The 16,113-nt window shown below is 39.3% G+C and overlaps 1 protein-coding gene across 5 annotated transcripts in view; it reads right to left on the bottom strand.

Moving 5' to 3' along the window:
- Window positions 1-357: 357 nt before the first annotated feature.
- Window positions 358-16,113, bottom strand: part of KDM4C (lysine demethylase 4C) — a 272,401-nt gene continuing 256,645 nt past the window's right edge. For 4 of the 5 annotated variants that reach the window (XM_051642757.1, XM_051642762.1, XM_051642759.1 and 1 more), the window contains 3 exons: window positions 12,084-12,203; window positions 5,223-5,315; window positions 358-1,355 (listed from right to left, as the gene is read on the bottom strand). In XM_051642757.1, the coding sequence (XP_051498717.1) occupies window positions 1,179-1,355; window positions 5,223-5,315; window positions 12,084-12,203 (390 nt within the window). In that variant the 3' untranslated portion in view covers window positions 358-1,178. The remainder of the gene's footprint in view (window positions 1,356-5,222; window positions 5,316-12,083; window positions 12,204-16,113) is intronic. The other variant, XM_051642760.1, reaches the window with a different exon arrangement.

Raw genomic sequence — 16,113 nt, 5'->3', positions numbered from 1 at the left:
TGAAAGGGCTCTTTCTCCTGTGTCAGACAGTCAGAAATCCTGCTGATGGTCCAATTTAAAAGAAACTGATGATGTCATTTTGATAAAGCTCTTTTCTAGTTTCACATACCCAAGCATTTCAGATAAATTCAAACTTTCTGCTTTCTTTGAAACATTTAAAAAGGTCAAGATACAATAAGACAAGAAATAAAGGTAGAGTCTTTATCAAGTTTGCATTCTAATACCAAGCCATGTGTGTGTCTACATGTACATTGTGTTGTGTTCAGGAACCTACATGCATACTGCACACAGTGAAGTTTTTTTATTCCTACATCTATAAAATAATAGGATTGAAAATCACATCAACAGACAAAATGCTGTAAGTAGAAGTACAGTATTTATTTATTTATTTTAAAACATCATTACACTGATAGAATGTTATTTGAAAAGACCATAATATATTCATTCAAAACTAGGTTGTTATGCATATATATTTGAATTCTAAGTTCTCATACATATAATGAATGAAAATTGTATTTTACAAATAGCTATTTTAATAGATCTTATGAAAAACATGTTTAAAAATAACTACCAAAATCTGCCTCTTTAAATATACAAAACACCCCTGCTGCACTGAGGATATCTTTCTTAAAAACCAAAAATATCTAAGTCAACAGTTGAGTCCACATCAAACCCTACTGAAAGTAGTAGTGACAAAAGAATTCAAAAGCACTGTACAAAGTAAGTACAGCTTTTGTTTAATACTGTACATATTTGTACGTTTAAAACATGTTTTATAAAAACTGTTATTATTGAACTTAAAATCCTTTTCTGTCTGCAGAAAAAACGAGCCACTGAAATTATCTCTGTTTACTAAAAGGTCTTATCTTCTGAAAGTGAATTGTCTCTCATAATTCAAAAGTAATTTTGCCACTTACTTCAATGTGAGCAGGACAGAAAGTTTTCTTCAGTGTATCACTGTGTAATCTCTCTCTCACTTATTTCCCCCTTTAGTTTTATGATGCAAAACATTACAAAATCTTTAATACATTAACTGAAGAAATCAGAATGGAAATATTTCAGCTTAAGAGGCTGGTGCATGGATTTGTTTATTGTAAAACTGAGTGTTCAATTAACTGAAACCAATCAAATAATGCTGCATGCTTTTTGATCAACACTCTGTCTCTCTCTTGTTTCCTTTATAGTCCCTTCTGGCATTTCTTCTGGAATGAACTTTTCAAGAAAGTGCGGTAGCCTGGATCATCCACATATTCATTCTTAAACCGAGAACTCAATACTCTCTGCCTCTTCTTCTCACCCAAGATAACATCTGCCCCATAAAATGTGTCTTCAAATCTCATGTCAGAGGCTGTAGACTAAAAAGCAAACATTAATTACACACACAGGTTCATACAAGCTATCATATTTTGACAAAGAAAGGTTACATGGAAACTCAGATATGTTACACTAGATCACATTAAGTTAGCTCCATTACTGATTATTGAGTTATAACTGTTTCAAGGAAAAATTCTAAATATTAAATGTTTTATATGCACGCATAAAATATAATTCTTAATTCTCCATATTTCCCACGTACTATTCATCATTTAACTATCTATGTCTGTAGTGTTCCTGATGTGACTAACACTGATTGTTAGTTTTTATTTTATCCAGAGGTCACAAAATCAGTCTAATTCAAAGAGAAAAACAGCAACATGAAAGTGATGCAATTGTTGGGCAGGTCTGATCCTAGCTGTATCGAGTATTACCCATCACTTTGTGTTACTCAGAAAAGTTTTAAGTGCAAGGCAGGATGGCATGGACCTCTGACGACAAACCTGCACACTGCCCAGTTTACAAAGAACTGGCATCACAAGTTCAGTTGTCAACAAAGCTAAAACAGTTTCAGTTGAGAATCAACTGGAACAAAGCAGTGGGACAGCAAACAGCAATCTATTCAGGAAAAACGCAGTGGCAGAAATTTTTGAACCAACTTCCACCACTGATGTCTAGGTAGGTTTAAGACTTCCAGGATTAGGAAAATCATCATTTAGAATAAATTTGATTTATTTATTTCAAGAGGACAGAAACAATACCATAAGATGTCTTTACCTTGCACTGTTTTCAGCATGAGGAGAGGAAGGAAGTGCTGAGCATACCTTGAGGACTAAGTTACATGTTTATAGAATTTGAGGCAATAGGAGGAAATAATGCAAGGGTTTGAACACAGCCTGTGATTTGTTTTATTTAGTTGACCAAATTCAGAGTGTTTAACCTATACTTAACTCCCCTATGAAGTTAATAGTGTCAAACGAAATTTTAAAAAGAAATCTATAAAAACTCAAATTTTAAAAAGAATAGCTAAACCCACCCACGTTTGTGTTGTTATCCTTAGTGAAATACAACAGTTTACATTCTACAGAAAGCGCAGTGAATTATAAATGCTTTTTACACAGTCTCTAAAACAAAAAAAGGTAATGAAATGTTTTCTGAATATAATGAAAAATCCCATTGAATATAACTAGATGGTTCATTTAACATTTTCCAAGACATCTCTCTTAATCCTAGGTGGTCAAGACAGTGAAAGAAGCATGCACATACCACAGAAACAATGACAAAAAGGCGTCTTAGCCAAGAATTTTTGATGACTGTACCCCCCACTAGAAAGCGCTCTCATAACTTTACCTGCTTACAAGACTGATTGACAAGAGTCCCTTGGGAGGCTGCCTTGAAGGGTAGAGGAGTCCAGGAAGGCTGGACATACTTCAAGAAAGAACTTATAAAGGCACAGGAGCAGGCTGTCCCTGTGTGCTGGAAAACCAGTAAGCAGGGTAGGAGACCAGCCTGGCTAAATAGGGACCTTTGGCTGGACCTTAAGAACAAATCAGAGTCTATGACCTTTGGAAGAGGGGACAGGTCACTCATGAAGTCTATAAAGATGAAGTGAACCTATGCAGGGTGAAAATTAGGAGAGCCAAAGCACAGCTAGAGCTCAAACTAGCTACAGCTATTAGGCATGATAAAAATGTTTCTGTAAGTTCTTTAACAGCAAAAGGAGGATTAGGGAAAATCTCCATCCTTTACTGGATGCAAAGGGAATCTTAGTAACAAAAGATGAGGAAAAGGCTGAGGTGCTCAACACCTACTTTGTCTCAGTCTTTAGCAGTGGAACTAGCTGCTCCATGGATACGCAGCTACATGAGCTAGGAGACAGGGAGGGGATGCAGAATGAGGTCATCACAATGAAAGAGGAAGTGGTCAGAGACCTACTACATCACTTAGATGCACACAACTCTGTGGGACCGGAAGGGGTTACATCCAAACGTGCTGAAAGAGTTGGCAGATGTGATTGTCAAGACACTTTCCATTATTTACCTGAAGCCCTGGCTAACTGGGGAGGTCCCAACGGACTGGAGGGTAGCAAATGTAACACCCATCTATAAGAAAGGCAGAAAGGAGGATCCAGGAAACTACAGACCTGTCAGTAAGGGAAAGGCTGTAGATATTGCCTGCCTGGACCTCCAAAAAGCATTTGACAAGGTTCCCCATAGAACTCTCATAAAAAAACTGGCTGCTCACAGCCTGGATGAGCACATGATCTGTTGGATCAAGCACTGGCTGGACAGTCGGGCCCAAAGAGTCGTGGTCAACGGAGTCAAATCCAGCTGGGGCCTGTCACAAGTGGTGTTCCTCAGGGCTCAGTGTTGGGACTGTTTCTGTTTAACATCTTTACTGATGATCTTGATAAGGACATAGAATGTATTATCAGTAAGTCTGCAAATGACACCAAGCTAGGCAGGAGTGTTGATCTGCATGAGGACAGGGAGGCTCTACAGAGAGACTTGGATAGATTAGATCGTTGGGCTGATGTCAGTGGTCTGGGCTTCAACAAGGCCCAGGGCCAGGTCCTGCACTTGTACCACAACAACCCCAGGCAATGCTCCAGGCTTGGGGAAGTATGGCTGGAAAGTGTCTGGCAGAAAAGGACCTGGGGGTTCTCATTGACAAATGGCTGAATATGAGCCAGCAGGGTGCCCAGGTGGCCAAGAAAGCCAATGGCATCCTGGCTTGTGTTAGAAATAGTCTGACCAGCAGAAGCAGAGAGGTGATTGTCCCCCTGTACTCGGCACTAGTGAGGCCACACCTGGAGTATTGTGTCCAGTTTTGGGCACCTCAATTCAATAGAGATATCGAGGTGCTGGGACAAGTACAGAAGAGGGCAGCAAAGCTGGTGAAGGGCCTAGAGAATAAATCTTATGAAGAACACTTGTAGGAGCTGGGAATGTTTAGTTTGAGGAAGAGGAGGCTGAGGGAAGACCTCATCACTCTCTACAGCTACCTGAAAGGTCACTGTAAAGAGGTTGGTGCTGGTCTCTTCTCACAGGTAATTAGTGACAGAACAAGAGTGAATGGCTTCAAGCTGCAACAGGGGAGGTTTAGACTGGACATTAGGATAATTTTTTTCACAGAAAGAGTGGTCAGACACTGGTGGTGGAGCCACCATCCCTGGATGTGTTTAAGGGTTGTTTGGATGTGGTGTTGTGGGATATGGTTTAGGGAAGAACTTAGTAGAGTAGGGATGATGGTTGGACTCGGTGATCCCAAAGGTCTTTTCCAACCTGAATGGTTCTATGATTCTATGTTTCCAATTGTACAGTAGAACTTTCCCTTTTCAAACATTATGCTCTTTATGAACCTCAACACCTTGTCACATGGCATACATATAAAAAGCTAACTGATGGATGTCCAAAACTGCAAGAAACTTAAAAAACATAGTGAAGATTTAGCTTTGAACCCAAGGCTGGTTAAATGTTTGCCAGTGACATTAATGAGTTTTTATCAGGTACTTTGTTTCTTACAACAAATTAATGCTCTGAGAACTTGTAAAGTTGTAAAAATACTTGCTATAAACATATTGAAAGAACAGAGTATCTGTAAATTTAAAAATCTTACCAACTTGATAATTCATGATCTCACAGAAAATCTACCAGGATGTCCCTTGTAGGAGATAACAATTATGTCTGACAACAGCATTTGCCTGTACTGGAAGAAAAACTAACCATTCTCAATAGCAAATGGGCACTTGTAGTAATTGAGCAAATTTAGCAAGCCATTTTGGCTACACAAAGCATTCGTCCAATTTAAACTGAATTGCAGAATAAAGCCAAACACAGTGTTATTGGCATTCTGAGCATATATATATATATGTATATACTAGAAAGATATCATCAGCAAAAACTTACAAAACGTGCTTTTACTCTCTTAGGAAGCTCTTCATCAAGAGTGTAGATCTCTTCTCTCTTCATTACTATTTGAGAACCATCTTCAAACTCAACCTAATTGAAAAAATGGGTATTTAAAAATAGAACAATAATTTAACTGTTGTGTGAAGTTTATCAGAATGTATACAGACAAAAATGCATGTGCAAACACCAAAGATTTATATACAATTATTTTGCTATTTTAGGAAGGCAGTGTTAGGACAAAGCATAAAAAATATTAATTTTTTAAGAACTGCAACACATTTGTAAGTTGAAAATAATGTCTAAGCAAAGAGACTTCACAATCAACTCTGACACATATACAATAAAGTAAAATTTACTGGATTAGGAATGCCAAGCAGTAACAACACAGACAACATTATTTTGCAGAAAGGACATATTAAAATGTCTTTGGATCATTTTTATTTGCCTGTAATTTTGTTTTTTACTTGCTTCTAATAAAAAAAAAAAATTCTATCATCCTGTGCTTCAAGGCTGAGGAAAACCCTGTCAAAAGAAAGAAAGTATGAGTGACAACTAAGGAAATACCAGTTAACAGAATGTTATTGAATCTGATGGAATTTCTTTAAAATGCTCTGTTCAGAAGATGAAAAGTTTTATCATGCTTAGGTTCAGATTTAATCCAACATGAACCCTGTTAGCAGAAAATAAGAAAAGAAATGTAACTAGGTGTTGGGAATGTTAAAATGCTGAGGCTATGAAGCATTTAAGTCTGTTCAGTAGCTGCTGATTTTTTTTTTAATACTTCATCGAACAATTGTGAAGTTCAGCTATTATCTATGACTGCAGTTTCAGTTCTCACAGGAACTGTACTTTAAAGTTTAGTATAAACTTAAAAGAAGTCCCATTCCACATTGTAAGGTGACTTAATGAGACCATATGAATGACAACAACAGACTTACGTTGAAAGAGTAAGCCTAAATACATATAGAGGAAAATACTACCTTATGAAAAGTATTATCATAGATACAAGTGAACAATTACAAACTTGAACTTGTAAATGGACTGAGTTTTGTAGATTCAAATTAAAACCTTGCCATGACTAACTATGTCAGATTAATTACAAACACCTGAAAAATCCAATATAGCATATCTACTCTTAAAAGTCAGGCTAAAGATCTTTGGACTATTAACTTCTTTAAAAGCAATTTTTTTTACAGCATATTAAAATACATGCACAGATATGCGATAGACTTAAAATACAGAGAGCACAGATGGATAGCGAAGTCATGAAAGTCATCCTATAATGTTGTATACCTGGACTTTGGTGAGGCCTTTGATACCGTCTCCCACAGTATTCTCCTGGAGAGGTTGGCAAATCATAACATAGAAAAGTGTACTCTGGGTAAAACACTGGCAGGATTGCTGTTCTTAGAGAGTTGTGGTAAATGGGGTCAAATCTAATTGGTGGCTGGTCACCAGTGGTGTCCCTCAGGGCTCAGTTTTAGGGCCAGTCTTGTTCAACGCCTTTCTCAGTGATCTGGATGAGGGGATCAAGTGCACCCCAGTAAGTCTGCAGACAACACCAAATCAGGTGGGAGTGTCAATCTGCTAGACAGTAGAAAGGCTCTGCAGGTAGACCTGGACAGAGTGGATCGATGGGCTGAGGCCAATTGTATGAGGTTCAATAAGGCCAAGTGCTAGGTCCTGCTCTTCAGTCACAACAACCTCATGCAAAGCTACGGACCTGGGGAAGAGTGACTAGAAGGCTGCCCAGCAGAAAAAGACCTGGGGGTGCTGGCTGACAGCAGAATGAACATGAGCCAGCAGTGTGCCCAGGTGGCCAAGAAAACCTACAGCATCCTTGCCTGCACTAGGAATAGTGTGGCCAGCAAGAGTAGTTATTGTCCTCTAGTTGGCATTGGTGAAGCTGCACCTCAAGTATTGTGTAAATTTCTGGGCCCCTCACTATAAAAAGCAAATTGAGGTGCTGGAGCATGTCCAGAGGAGAGCTACCAAGCTGGTGAAGGGTCTAGAGAACAAGTCATATGAGGAGTGACTGAAGCAACTGGGGTTGTTTAGTCTGAAGAAGAGAAGGTTGAGGGGAGACCTGATCACCCTCTACAACTACCTGAAAGGAGGTTGTAGGGAGGTGGGTGCTTGTGCAGAATAGCAAGGGAAAAAGAAAAGGGGCCTCCTCTCCCTGTAAAGAAGGAGACAAAGCAATATAAGACCAGCCAAGGGCAAGGGCTTGCTGTGAACAGCACTGTGAATGTCGACATAAACAGAACACTGCTTATCATGTGCTTGGTGTGTGATTGACTACATCCTGGGAACCCAAGGAGTGTGTATGTGCCAAGGAGCAGGTGTGAGTGCTGTTTACATTCTCTGTATCCCAGCTGATTACTCTCAGTCCCCACTGTAAAAGTATATAAGGGAGCATTTTCTCAAAATAAATGATGCATTGCTTCTGACCCTGGAGTCTGTCTTAACACACCACAGGTGCTGGCCTCTTCTCCCAAGTAAATAGCAACAGGACCAGAGGAAGTGGCCTTAGGTTGCAGGAGGGGACGTTTAGATTGGATATTAGGAGGAATTTCTATACTGAAAGAGTGGTCAGGCATTGGAACAGGCTGCCCAGGGAGGTGGTGGATTCACCATCCTTGGAGGTATTAAAGAAATGTGTACATGTTGGCACTTCAGGGCATGCTCTACTGGCTGAGATTGTGGGGGGTTTTGTGACTGTTTTTTGGTGGGGTGTTTTTATTTTGGTTGGTTTGTTGGCTTTTGTGGGATTTTGTTTTGGTTCGGGTTTTTGTTTGTTTGGTTGTTGTTCGTTTGGTTGTTTGTTATTTTTTTGTGTTGATGGTTGGACTCAGTGATCTCAGACATCCTTTCCAACCATGACAACTCTACATATCTGTGATCCTTGCTCCTCTCTGCTCTTGTTACTAACCCCATAAGCCTGGTATGCTAGTGGCATGTTACAGGAACTTAAGGGTCAATTTGGCTTAAGCATGTATAATAAAATTATGGCAATTCAGGTATTTTTCACTGAGATTCAGGAGTGGCCTTTCCTTATTGCACAATATATTTGGTAATATGTTTAGCATAATACAGTTAGTAATTATGCTTTTAATGTTTTTTGCATCGTTGGTGAAAGAACTGGACAGGAAATGAACTCTGCCAGATTCATGAGATCAGAAAACCACCTCCTGGATGGACAATTTTTAAATTTTATTTTATCTATTTTTTTTTATTTTTAAAATCTGGTAGTTTACAGCAGCAAGCAACTGCATCAAGCCACAGAATTTGGTACATTTGCAGTACGAAATATATTGAACATTTACAATCAAGAGTAACTGGAAGTTCTTCAGCTCTAATTCAGCATACTACACTGGAAATAAATTTTCCGTATCATTAAAGGCAAACATAAGAGCTCTTAAGACTTTCAACAGTATCATGGCTCACGCAAAATAAAACCCCACAATCTCTATTAGGTCAAATCTAATTTAGACTTTAGATACTACAGTTCAAATCATGAGTTTTATCCAGCAAGTTATTTTATTTGGACTTCTGCTGCTGTACTGTGACTGTGTAGCATGCTATTCTCTCCATGAGATTTTATCAGAACATCATAAATTAAAGGATCAGCTGAAATTATTAGAAAGCAGCTAATGGATAATTTAATAATCTCAAGTGAAGCTAAAAAATAAATAGTGAACCACAATATAAAAAATTATCAAGACATCAAATGTAGATTGCATTTACAATTTCATTTCAACACCTGCTTCATTTGACATGTGTAACTCTGCTTAGAGATAGCCTAAGATACTAAGCTATCAATGTCCAAGTGGATGGCACAAATTCTGGTGCATTATGTCACAGCTCCTGCATGCACATGTACTGTCATACTCAACACAAATGTCTCATGAACATGAGGAAAACCCACAGATCTATCCAAGTTGAACACCCGTGCCTTACTAGGTCATAACACTCATTTGAGAGAGTCTCTCCTTTTGTCTCAGATATCACAAAAGAGTTGGTAAGAGACACTTGAGGCTGTAACAGAGATCTTGCAACCCAGAAGAATGGACTATGTGTATACATTGGTACTGGGAGCTATCAGCCAGGCTGTGTAGAAAGACCTGAAGATCTACTAACTCATCTTGAAGTTAGCCTTGCAGTCTCCATGTAATAGACTTTCTGTAATATATGACCATGTTGTACCAGCCTCCTCTCCTCTTTTACAGATTTAAATAGTTGTTTGTCTCCAAAATCCTATGTAGTGCAATCTGGACTCCTGCTAATCTTTAATCTTTGCTGTTTCCCCTGTGAGAGGGTATCATTACAAGGCAGTTTACAGCAATCTCCCATTATCGTTATGCTGAGGAACTTCAAACCTTACTGAACCACCACATGCTAATCCACTTTCCTTAAACTAAACTGATTTCATCATGTTGTCCAAGAGGTCCAAAATAAGAGAAAGAATTTTGACTGTGTCAGATTCTTTCAAATACGAAACTTATAAACATTCTTCTAATCTATTCCACAGTATTCCTCAGAAGACCAGCTGTTTAGAAGATTAAATTATATGAAGATTAATGCTACTAAAGAACAATTATCTTTATATTTTATGAATAAATTTTCACCTTCACAATGTAATACAGCTGCTAAATATAAGGGAAGAGGTAAGATTTAGAGACTAGATCAAGGGATCAAACATAGAACAGTTAGTCTCATCTCTGTGTCTGGCAAGATCATGGAACAGATCCTCCTGAAGGCTCTGCTAAAGCACAAGGAAAGCAAAGGGGTGACTGATGACAACCAACATGGCTTCACCAAGGGCAAGTCCTGCCTGACTAATTTGGTGGCCTTCTACTATGGGGTCACGGCATCAGTGGACAAAGGAAGAGCAACCAAAGTCATCCACCTGGACCTGTGCAAAGCCTTTGATGCTGTCCAGTATGACACCCTGGTATAAAAACTGGAACAGTACAGATTTGATGGATGGACCACTCATTGCGTAAGGAATTGGCTGAATGGTTGCACTCAGAGGGGTGGTGATCAACAGCTCCATGTCCAGACAGAGAACTGTGAGGAGTGGTATTTCCCAGGGGTCGCTACTTGTGCTGTTTAACATCTTTGTTAGTGACATGGACAGTGGCACTGAGTGCACCCTCAGCAGTTTGCGGATGAGACCAAAGTGTGTGGTGAAGTCAACATACTGGAGGGAACGGAAGCCACTGAGAGGGTCCCTGACAGACTTGAGAAGTGAGCTTGTGCAAACTGCATGAAATTCAACCAGGCCAAGTGCAAGGTCCTGCACCTGCGTTGGGGCAATCCCAGACACAAATAAAGGCTGGATGAAGAATGGATCGAAAACAGTCTGGAGGAGAAGGACCTGGGAGTGATGGTGGATGAGAAGCTCAAAATAAGCCAGTACTGTGCGCTTGCAGCCTAGAAAGCCAACCGTGTCCTGGGCTGCATCAAAAGAAGTGTACCCTGTAGGTCAAAAGAGGTGACTCTCCCTCTTCACTTGGCTCTCGTAAGACCTCACCTGGAGTACTGTGTCCCGGAGCCCCTAACATAAGAAGGACATGGAGCTCATGGAAAAGGTCCAGAGAAGGGCAGCGAAGATTATTTGAGGGCTGGAGCACCTCTCCTACACAGATAGACTGAGAAAGTTTAGGCTTTTTAGCCTGAAGAAGAGAAGACTCTGGGGAGACCTTACAGTGGCCTCCCAGTATCTGAAGGGGGTCTACAGGAAAACTGGGGAGGAACTTCTGAGAAGGGCATGTGGTGAGAGGACAAAGCGTAATGGACCAAAATTGGAAGAGGGGAAATATAGGTTAGACATTAGGAGGAAATTCTTTAGTGTGAGGGTGAGACGCTGGAACAGGTTGCCCAGGGAAGTTGTGGAAGGCCCCTCCCTGGAAGTGTTCAAACCAGGTTGGATAGTCCTATTCAACTCAAACCATTCTATGATTCTGTGATGACTTGAGTTTAATTGCAAGTCATTGGCAAAGTGAGAAGGTCAATGCAGCAAGTAATTTAGCCTCCCTGTGCTTTAATTTATCCACAGATAGAATAGTAAATTTGCCATTTTCATGGAGTAATGTGAAGCCCTCAGATGAAAAGAATTACATAAGTGAAAATTATTATATGTATATAAATGAAAGGTACCTAGATTCTCATTCTTTCAGAAGTGCCGTTGTTATTGTGATTGTTCTACTGCAGTTTTTACCACTGACTTGTGTACTCAAAGCTGCTGATTTTTCTCAAAGGCAAGTACATAAAAAAACAATTATTGTGTCTCTGAAATCAGAAGTCAGCTTTTTAGCCTTGTCTTTAGTGTTCAGATCCCTCTTCCCTTTGCTGAGGATAAAGCACTCCTTAGATTATGTGTTAATTCATTCAAAAGTGCCTCAGACAAATGAAAGTGGGAGTATTTATGCTCTTCTTTTTACTGTCCACCCTTTTACAAAATATTTAAGGTTCACTGTAGTCAGAAGCCAGTACTTAATTTTTTATCATTAATTGTAAAATTACTTGACATAAAATAAAAGTAAATAACCTGGATAAAAAAATAAATGTTATCTTTTAATCTTAAGTTCCATCTTTTCACCTGAGTTGTTATTAAATAACCCATTTTTTTGGTTCCATAAGTACTGGTGAAACCTCATCTTCCAAAGAGTGCACAGCACTTGTTAATGGTTTAGGCCGCTTTATTTATTATTTCAAATGCATTAACCGTTACAATAAAAGTCCACACTCCAGCATTCTGCAGCTTTGAAAGTGCAGCTGGCCACTCCACTGCTACAGCAATAGCAATAAAGACATCTGAAAAACAGGCACCTGGTAATAAATATAGACTCCTACCTGATACATGTGAGCTGTGTTTGTTCCCAGATACTTTGCACCATACAGTTTTCCATCAGGCCACTTCACTTGGACAACCTCTCCCTCTGCAGGTGGGCCCAGCCTTAGGCAATCTCTGCTCTATTTACAAAGAAGGATGGATTCTCAAATCAGTGAGTGAGCCACTACCCTTTGAAATAAGCAGTAAGCTGCTTTTTACAACTTGGTAATTGGAGGAGATTTATTACCATGTGTGTTTCAAGTTTTAAAATCCTACTAATGAGCTAATGGAAGATACTGTTAGCCTTTCTGAAAATTAAATACTGACCAAAGAAGCATTCCCTTTAGAGCTTTATGCTGCATTGTCAAGGCAACATATGCATAAAACAGCTATCAGTAACTGTGATACATTTCCTTCAAGAATATTTTCTATCACACATTGAAAATAAAGGACACTAAAGTGCAATTGTGTATGTGCAACACTTTTTCTTTTGCATATTGAAGTAACTCACATTTTGTTAACCACAGCATAATTTTGCTGGATACTAACTTTGCAGACTGAAACATACCATGATGGATCCAACTATAAACGGCGAGAATGCCAATGAAGCCTTTGCTTAGCTGCTGAAGAAACACTGAAGGAATCCAAATGCTTACAAACAAGAACTAAGTGGGATTTTATTATTTTTTTTTTAATTCCAGGAGATACAAAGCAGGTGGTTTTTTTTCCTGTGTTTTGGCCAAGATTTGTGCCTGACTTGTTGAGCATGTCAGAGCAGCACATCTTATGCTAGTTGCAATATATCCTTGTAATGTTTTCTTTTGCCCCATATGGTTCAGTATGAACTAAATTACTCATTTTCAGAGCACACATACCACACACCCATAACAACAGCTGTCCACATGAGGAAATACATGAAGAACCACAAAAAAGATCATGTCAGATCTGTGCTCACCAATTCTCTGCCAAATACTCATCCCAAAAAAGGTGTCTATTCTTCGTACTGACTACATCACAAGCCATGTAAATTGTTATTTAAATCAGTGCTAATGTAGCGGTATTCTCCTATGTGTGAGAGGACATGTTTGGTGACCATGTTATCTTAGCTCACTAAGGTAAAAGGTCTAGACCAGGAAGAGAAAAGATAAAGCCAAGGCCTCTGGTACAAAGACTCAAGGACAAAGTCCTTCAGGACTTGGTATTATCTCAGGTTGCTGCAGTACCATTACCATTTTCAAAGACTCAGATTTACATAGAATAATTTGAAAAAATATTTTATTTTTTAGTTCAACAGCTCACATCCAGCAGAAGCCAACAATCATCATGGCAAAGAACTCAAAATGTAGGAGCAAAAATGCACCACAGTGATCCTTACTGGGACATTATCTTGCTATAATATGCTAGCCAAATCCAGGCTTTATAAACTCTTTTAAATCACACATATCTTAATCCATTAATTTGATTCAACACATGGGAAAAGAAGCGAAAAGCTGCTTTTTCACAAAAGCACACTTTCCTGCATGACACTACTGTCTCTGTCATCCCTCAGGTGCTGTGCAAGGAGACAGCTCTAAAATCTGTCTGCATGTTTACTTGGTGAAGGTTGCTGTAACAGACGTAGAGATCTACCCTTTCAGCTTCAACATGTATTTGAGATAGTAGGTGGTATTACCATATTACCCTTCCTGTATTTCCAGGAGAGGCAAGGAGAAAGGGGAGAGGATGGCTGCTGCCTGTTTTCCAACAGTGGCATAATTATGACTTCTCAGGGATCAGGGATTGCTAAATACTATCATAGCTCTGACTATATATTAAATTAGATTGTAGTTTTAATGCTCTCTTCTCAGTGATGACTGTCAAGATGATTATTGTCATTATCATACTTCTTCTACCTATTTACTACTAAAGTGAAAAAGGAGTCTTAGCTAAGTGTCTTGAATCAAACTTAAAATGCATCACGGAAGATAGCTAATTTCCTGAAAACAATCAATCTATCAACAATGTCAAGCCAAACTAATTTTCCAAGATCAAAAGCCCAGCATGAATTCCTCCCTTTGCACCTTGCACAAGAAAAACATCTCACAGCTTCTCTAGAATAGCTAATGGAATTGCTCATATGGAAAATTAGACTTCTCATGCAAATAACTAGACAAATAACAAACCTATTCTTCATGTATCACAACAATGTCTTAGCCTATGGAACAATGTTTGGGAAACCTGTACTAAATAGTTTTTGTTGATTTCTGCCAGAATTTCTACATTATATTTTCATATTGCATAACCATTTTAAATATTCTATTTGTTTTTACTGCAAAAATAATTCTCACCAATATCTTCTGGGAAATGAATAGACCCATTTCTTAGACAGACAAAATTGCAAAAATGCAACCTCACTATTCTCAGTCATATAATGAAAAATCAGATGTAAAAATATAGCAATCCTTCAAAATTCCCCTACACAAGCTGTAAATAATGTAGTGTGGATTCAGTCGACATTCAGCTTGTAAACCATGTAAATTTCCAGTACAATTACATATTATATTCTCTTCTTCACACAAATAGACAAAATCATGCTTATCTGTACCCAAAAGACTACTAATTTAAGTGCCCAGTTTCACATTTCAGCATTTTCACAGGTCAGAGCCCCAGCTCCAGGCATGGTCAGCTACAGAAGGTTACTCAAGGAAATGTCCAGTTGGGTTTCAGTATCTCCAAGGATGAACAGTTCAGCACCTCCCCGGGCAACTAGCCCAGCATTCAACAACACTCACGGTAAAGAAGTATTTTTTTAAGTGAAGAAAAATTCCATGTTAAGGAATTTCCTGTATTTCAGTCGGTATGTATTTTATTTTGTGACTGCACCACTGAAAAGTGAGTGGCTCCATCTTTTTTACTTCCCCCATCAGGTATCTGTACACTTGGATAAGATTACCCTGAGTCTACTGTTCTCTAGGCTGAAGAGTTCCAGCTCTCTCAGCCTCTCCTCATGCTCCAGTCCCTTCATCACTCTCATATATTTTCAGTGTATCTGCTCCTGAATATCCACATTTTTCTGTACATGTGGATCCATTACTGGGCACAGCACTCCAAACATGACCTCACCAGTGCTAGGTTTCTGATCTGATGAAAATGGAAATGGATCATCCTAATAGTAGAAGTTCCACAGAATACTCATGTTAATGGATGAGTGGGAAGCAAAAGCAGCTTTTAAAGCAAGACATACTATTAGTTATCAATTGAGGGACTGAACTGGGGACCTGTAGAACACTCCCCACTCTTCTATCCTCTCAAGTCAGGGTAGAATTATATCATCAAAACAATTAACAAGAACCAGATGATCTCACAAAGGTGCTCTCTGATTTGAATACACAAGTATTGGCATTTTTCCACTTCACAGAATCACTGAAACACGGAATTGTCAAGAGTTGGAAGAGATCTCCAGAGATCATCTAGTCCATCTCCACTAAAGCAGCATTGCCTACAGCACATCACAGAGGACTGAATCAGGGCAAGTTTTTACTACCTCTAGAGAAGGGGACTCCACAAACTCTGTGGGCATCCTGTTGCAGTGCTTTGTCATCCTCACCATAAAGAAGATTTTTCTCATATTTAAATGGAAATTCCTATGTTCCAGCTTGTGCCCATTTCCCCTCGTCCTGTCACTGGCAGCTACAGAAAAGAGCCTGGCTCCATCCTTCTTGCACTCACCTTTGAGATACTTCGAGACATTAATAAGGCCTCTCCTCAGCCTCCTCTTCTCCAGGCTAAGGAGTCTCAGCTCTCTCAGCTTTTCCTCCTAAGGGAGATGCTCCAATCCCCAAGCATCTTTGTTGCCCTCCTCTGGACTCTCTCCAGTAGGTCCCTGTCCCTGTTGAACTGGGGAGCCCAGAACTGAACACAATATTCCACATGTAGCCTCATCAGGGCAGAGCAGAGGGGGTCTGTGACCTCTCTCGACCTACTGGCCACACTCTTTCTTATGCTCTTTCAATGTGCTCTTGGCAGCAAGGGCACATTGCTGGCTCATGGATAATTTACTATCTACCAGGA

The sequence above is a fragment of the Apus apus genome, chromosome Z (assembly GCF_020740795.1).
Source record: "Apus apus isolate bApuApu2 chromosome Z, bApuApu2.pri.cur, whole genome shotgun sequence".
Lineage (NCBI taxonomy): Eukaryota > Metazoa > Chordata > Aves > Apodiformes > Apodidae > Apus > Apus apus.
Note: the sequence above shows the minus strand (reverse complement) of the source record. Positions and strands in the feature narration are given on the sequence as shown.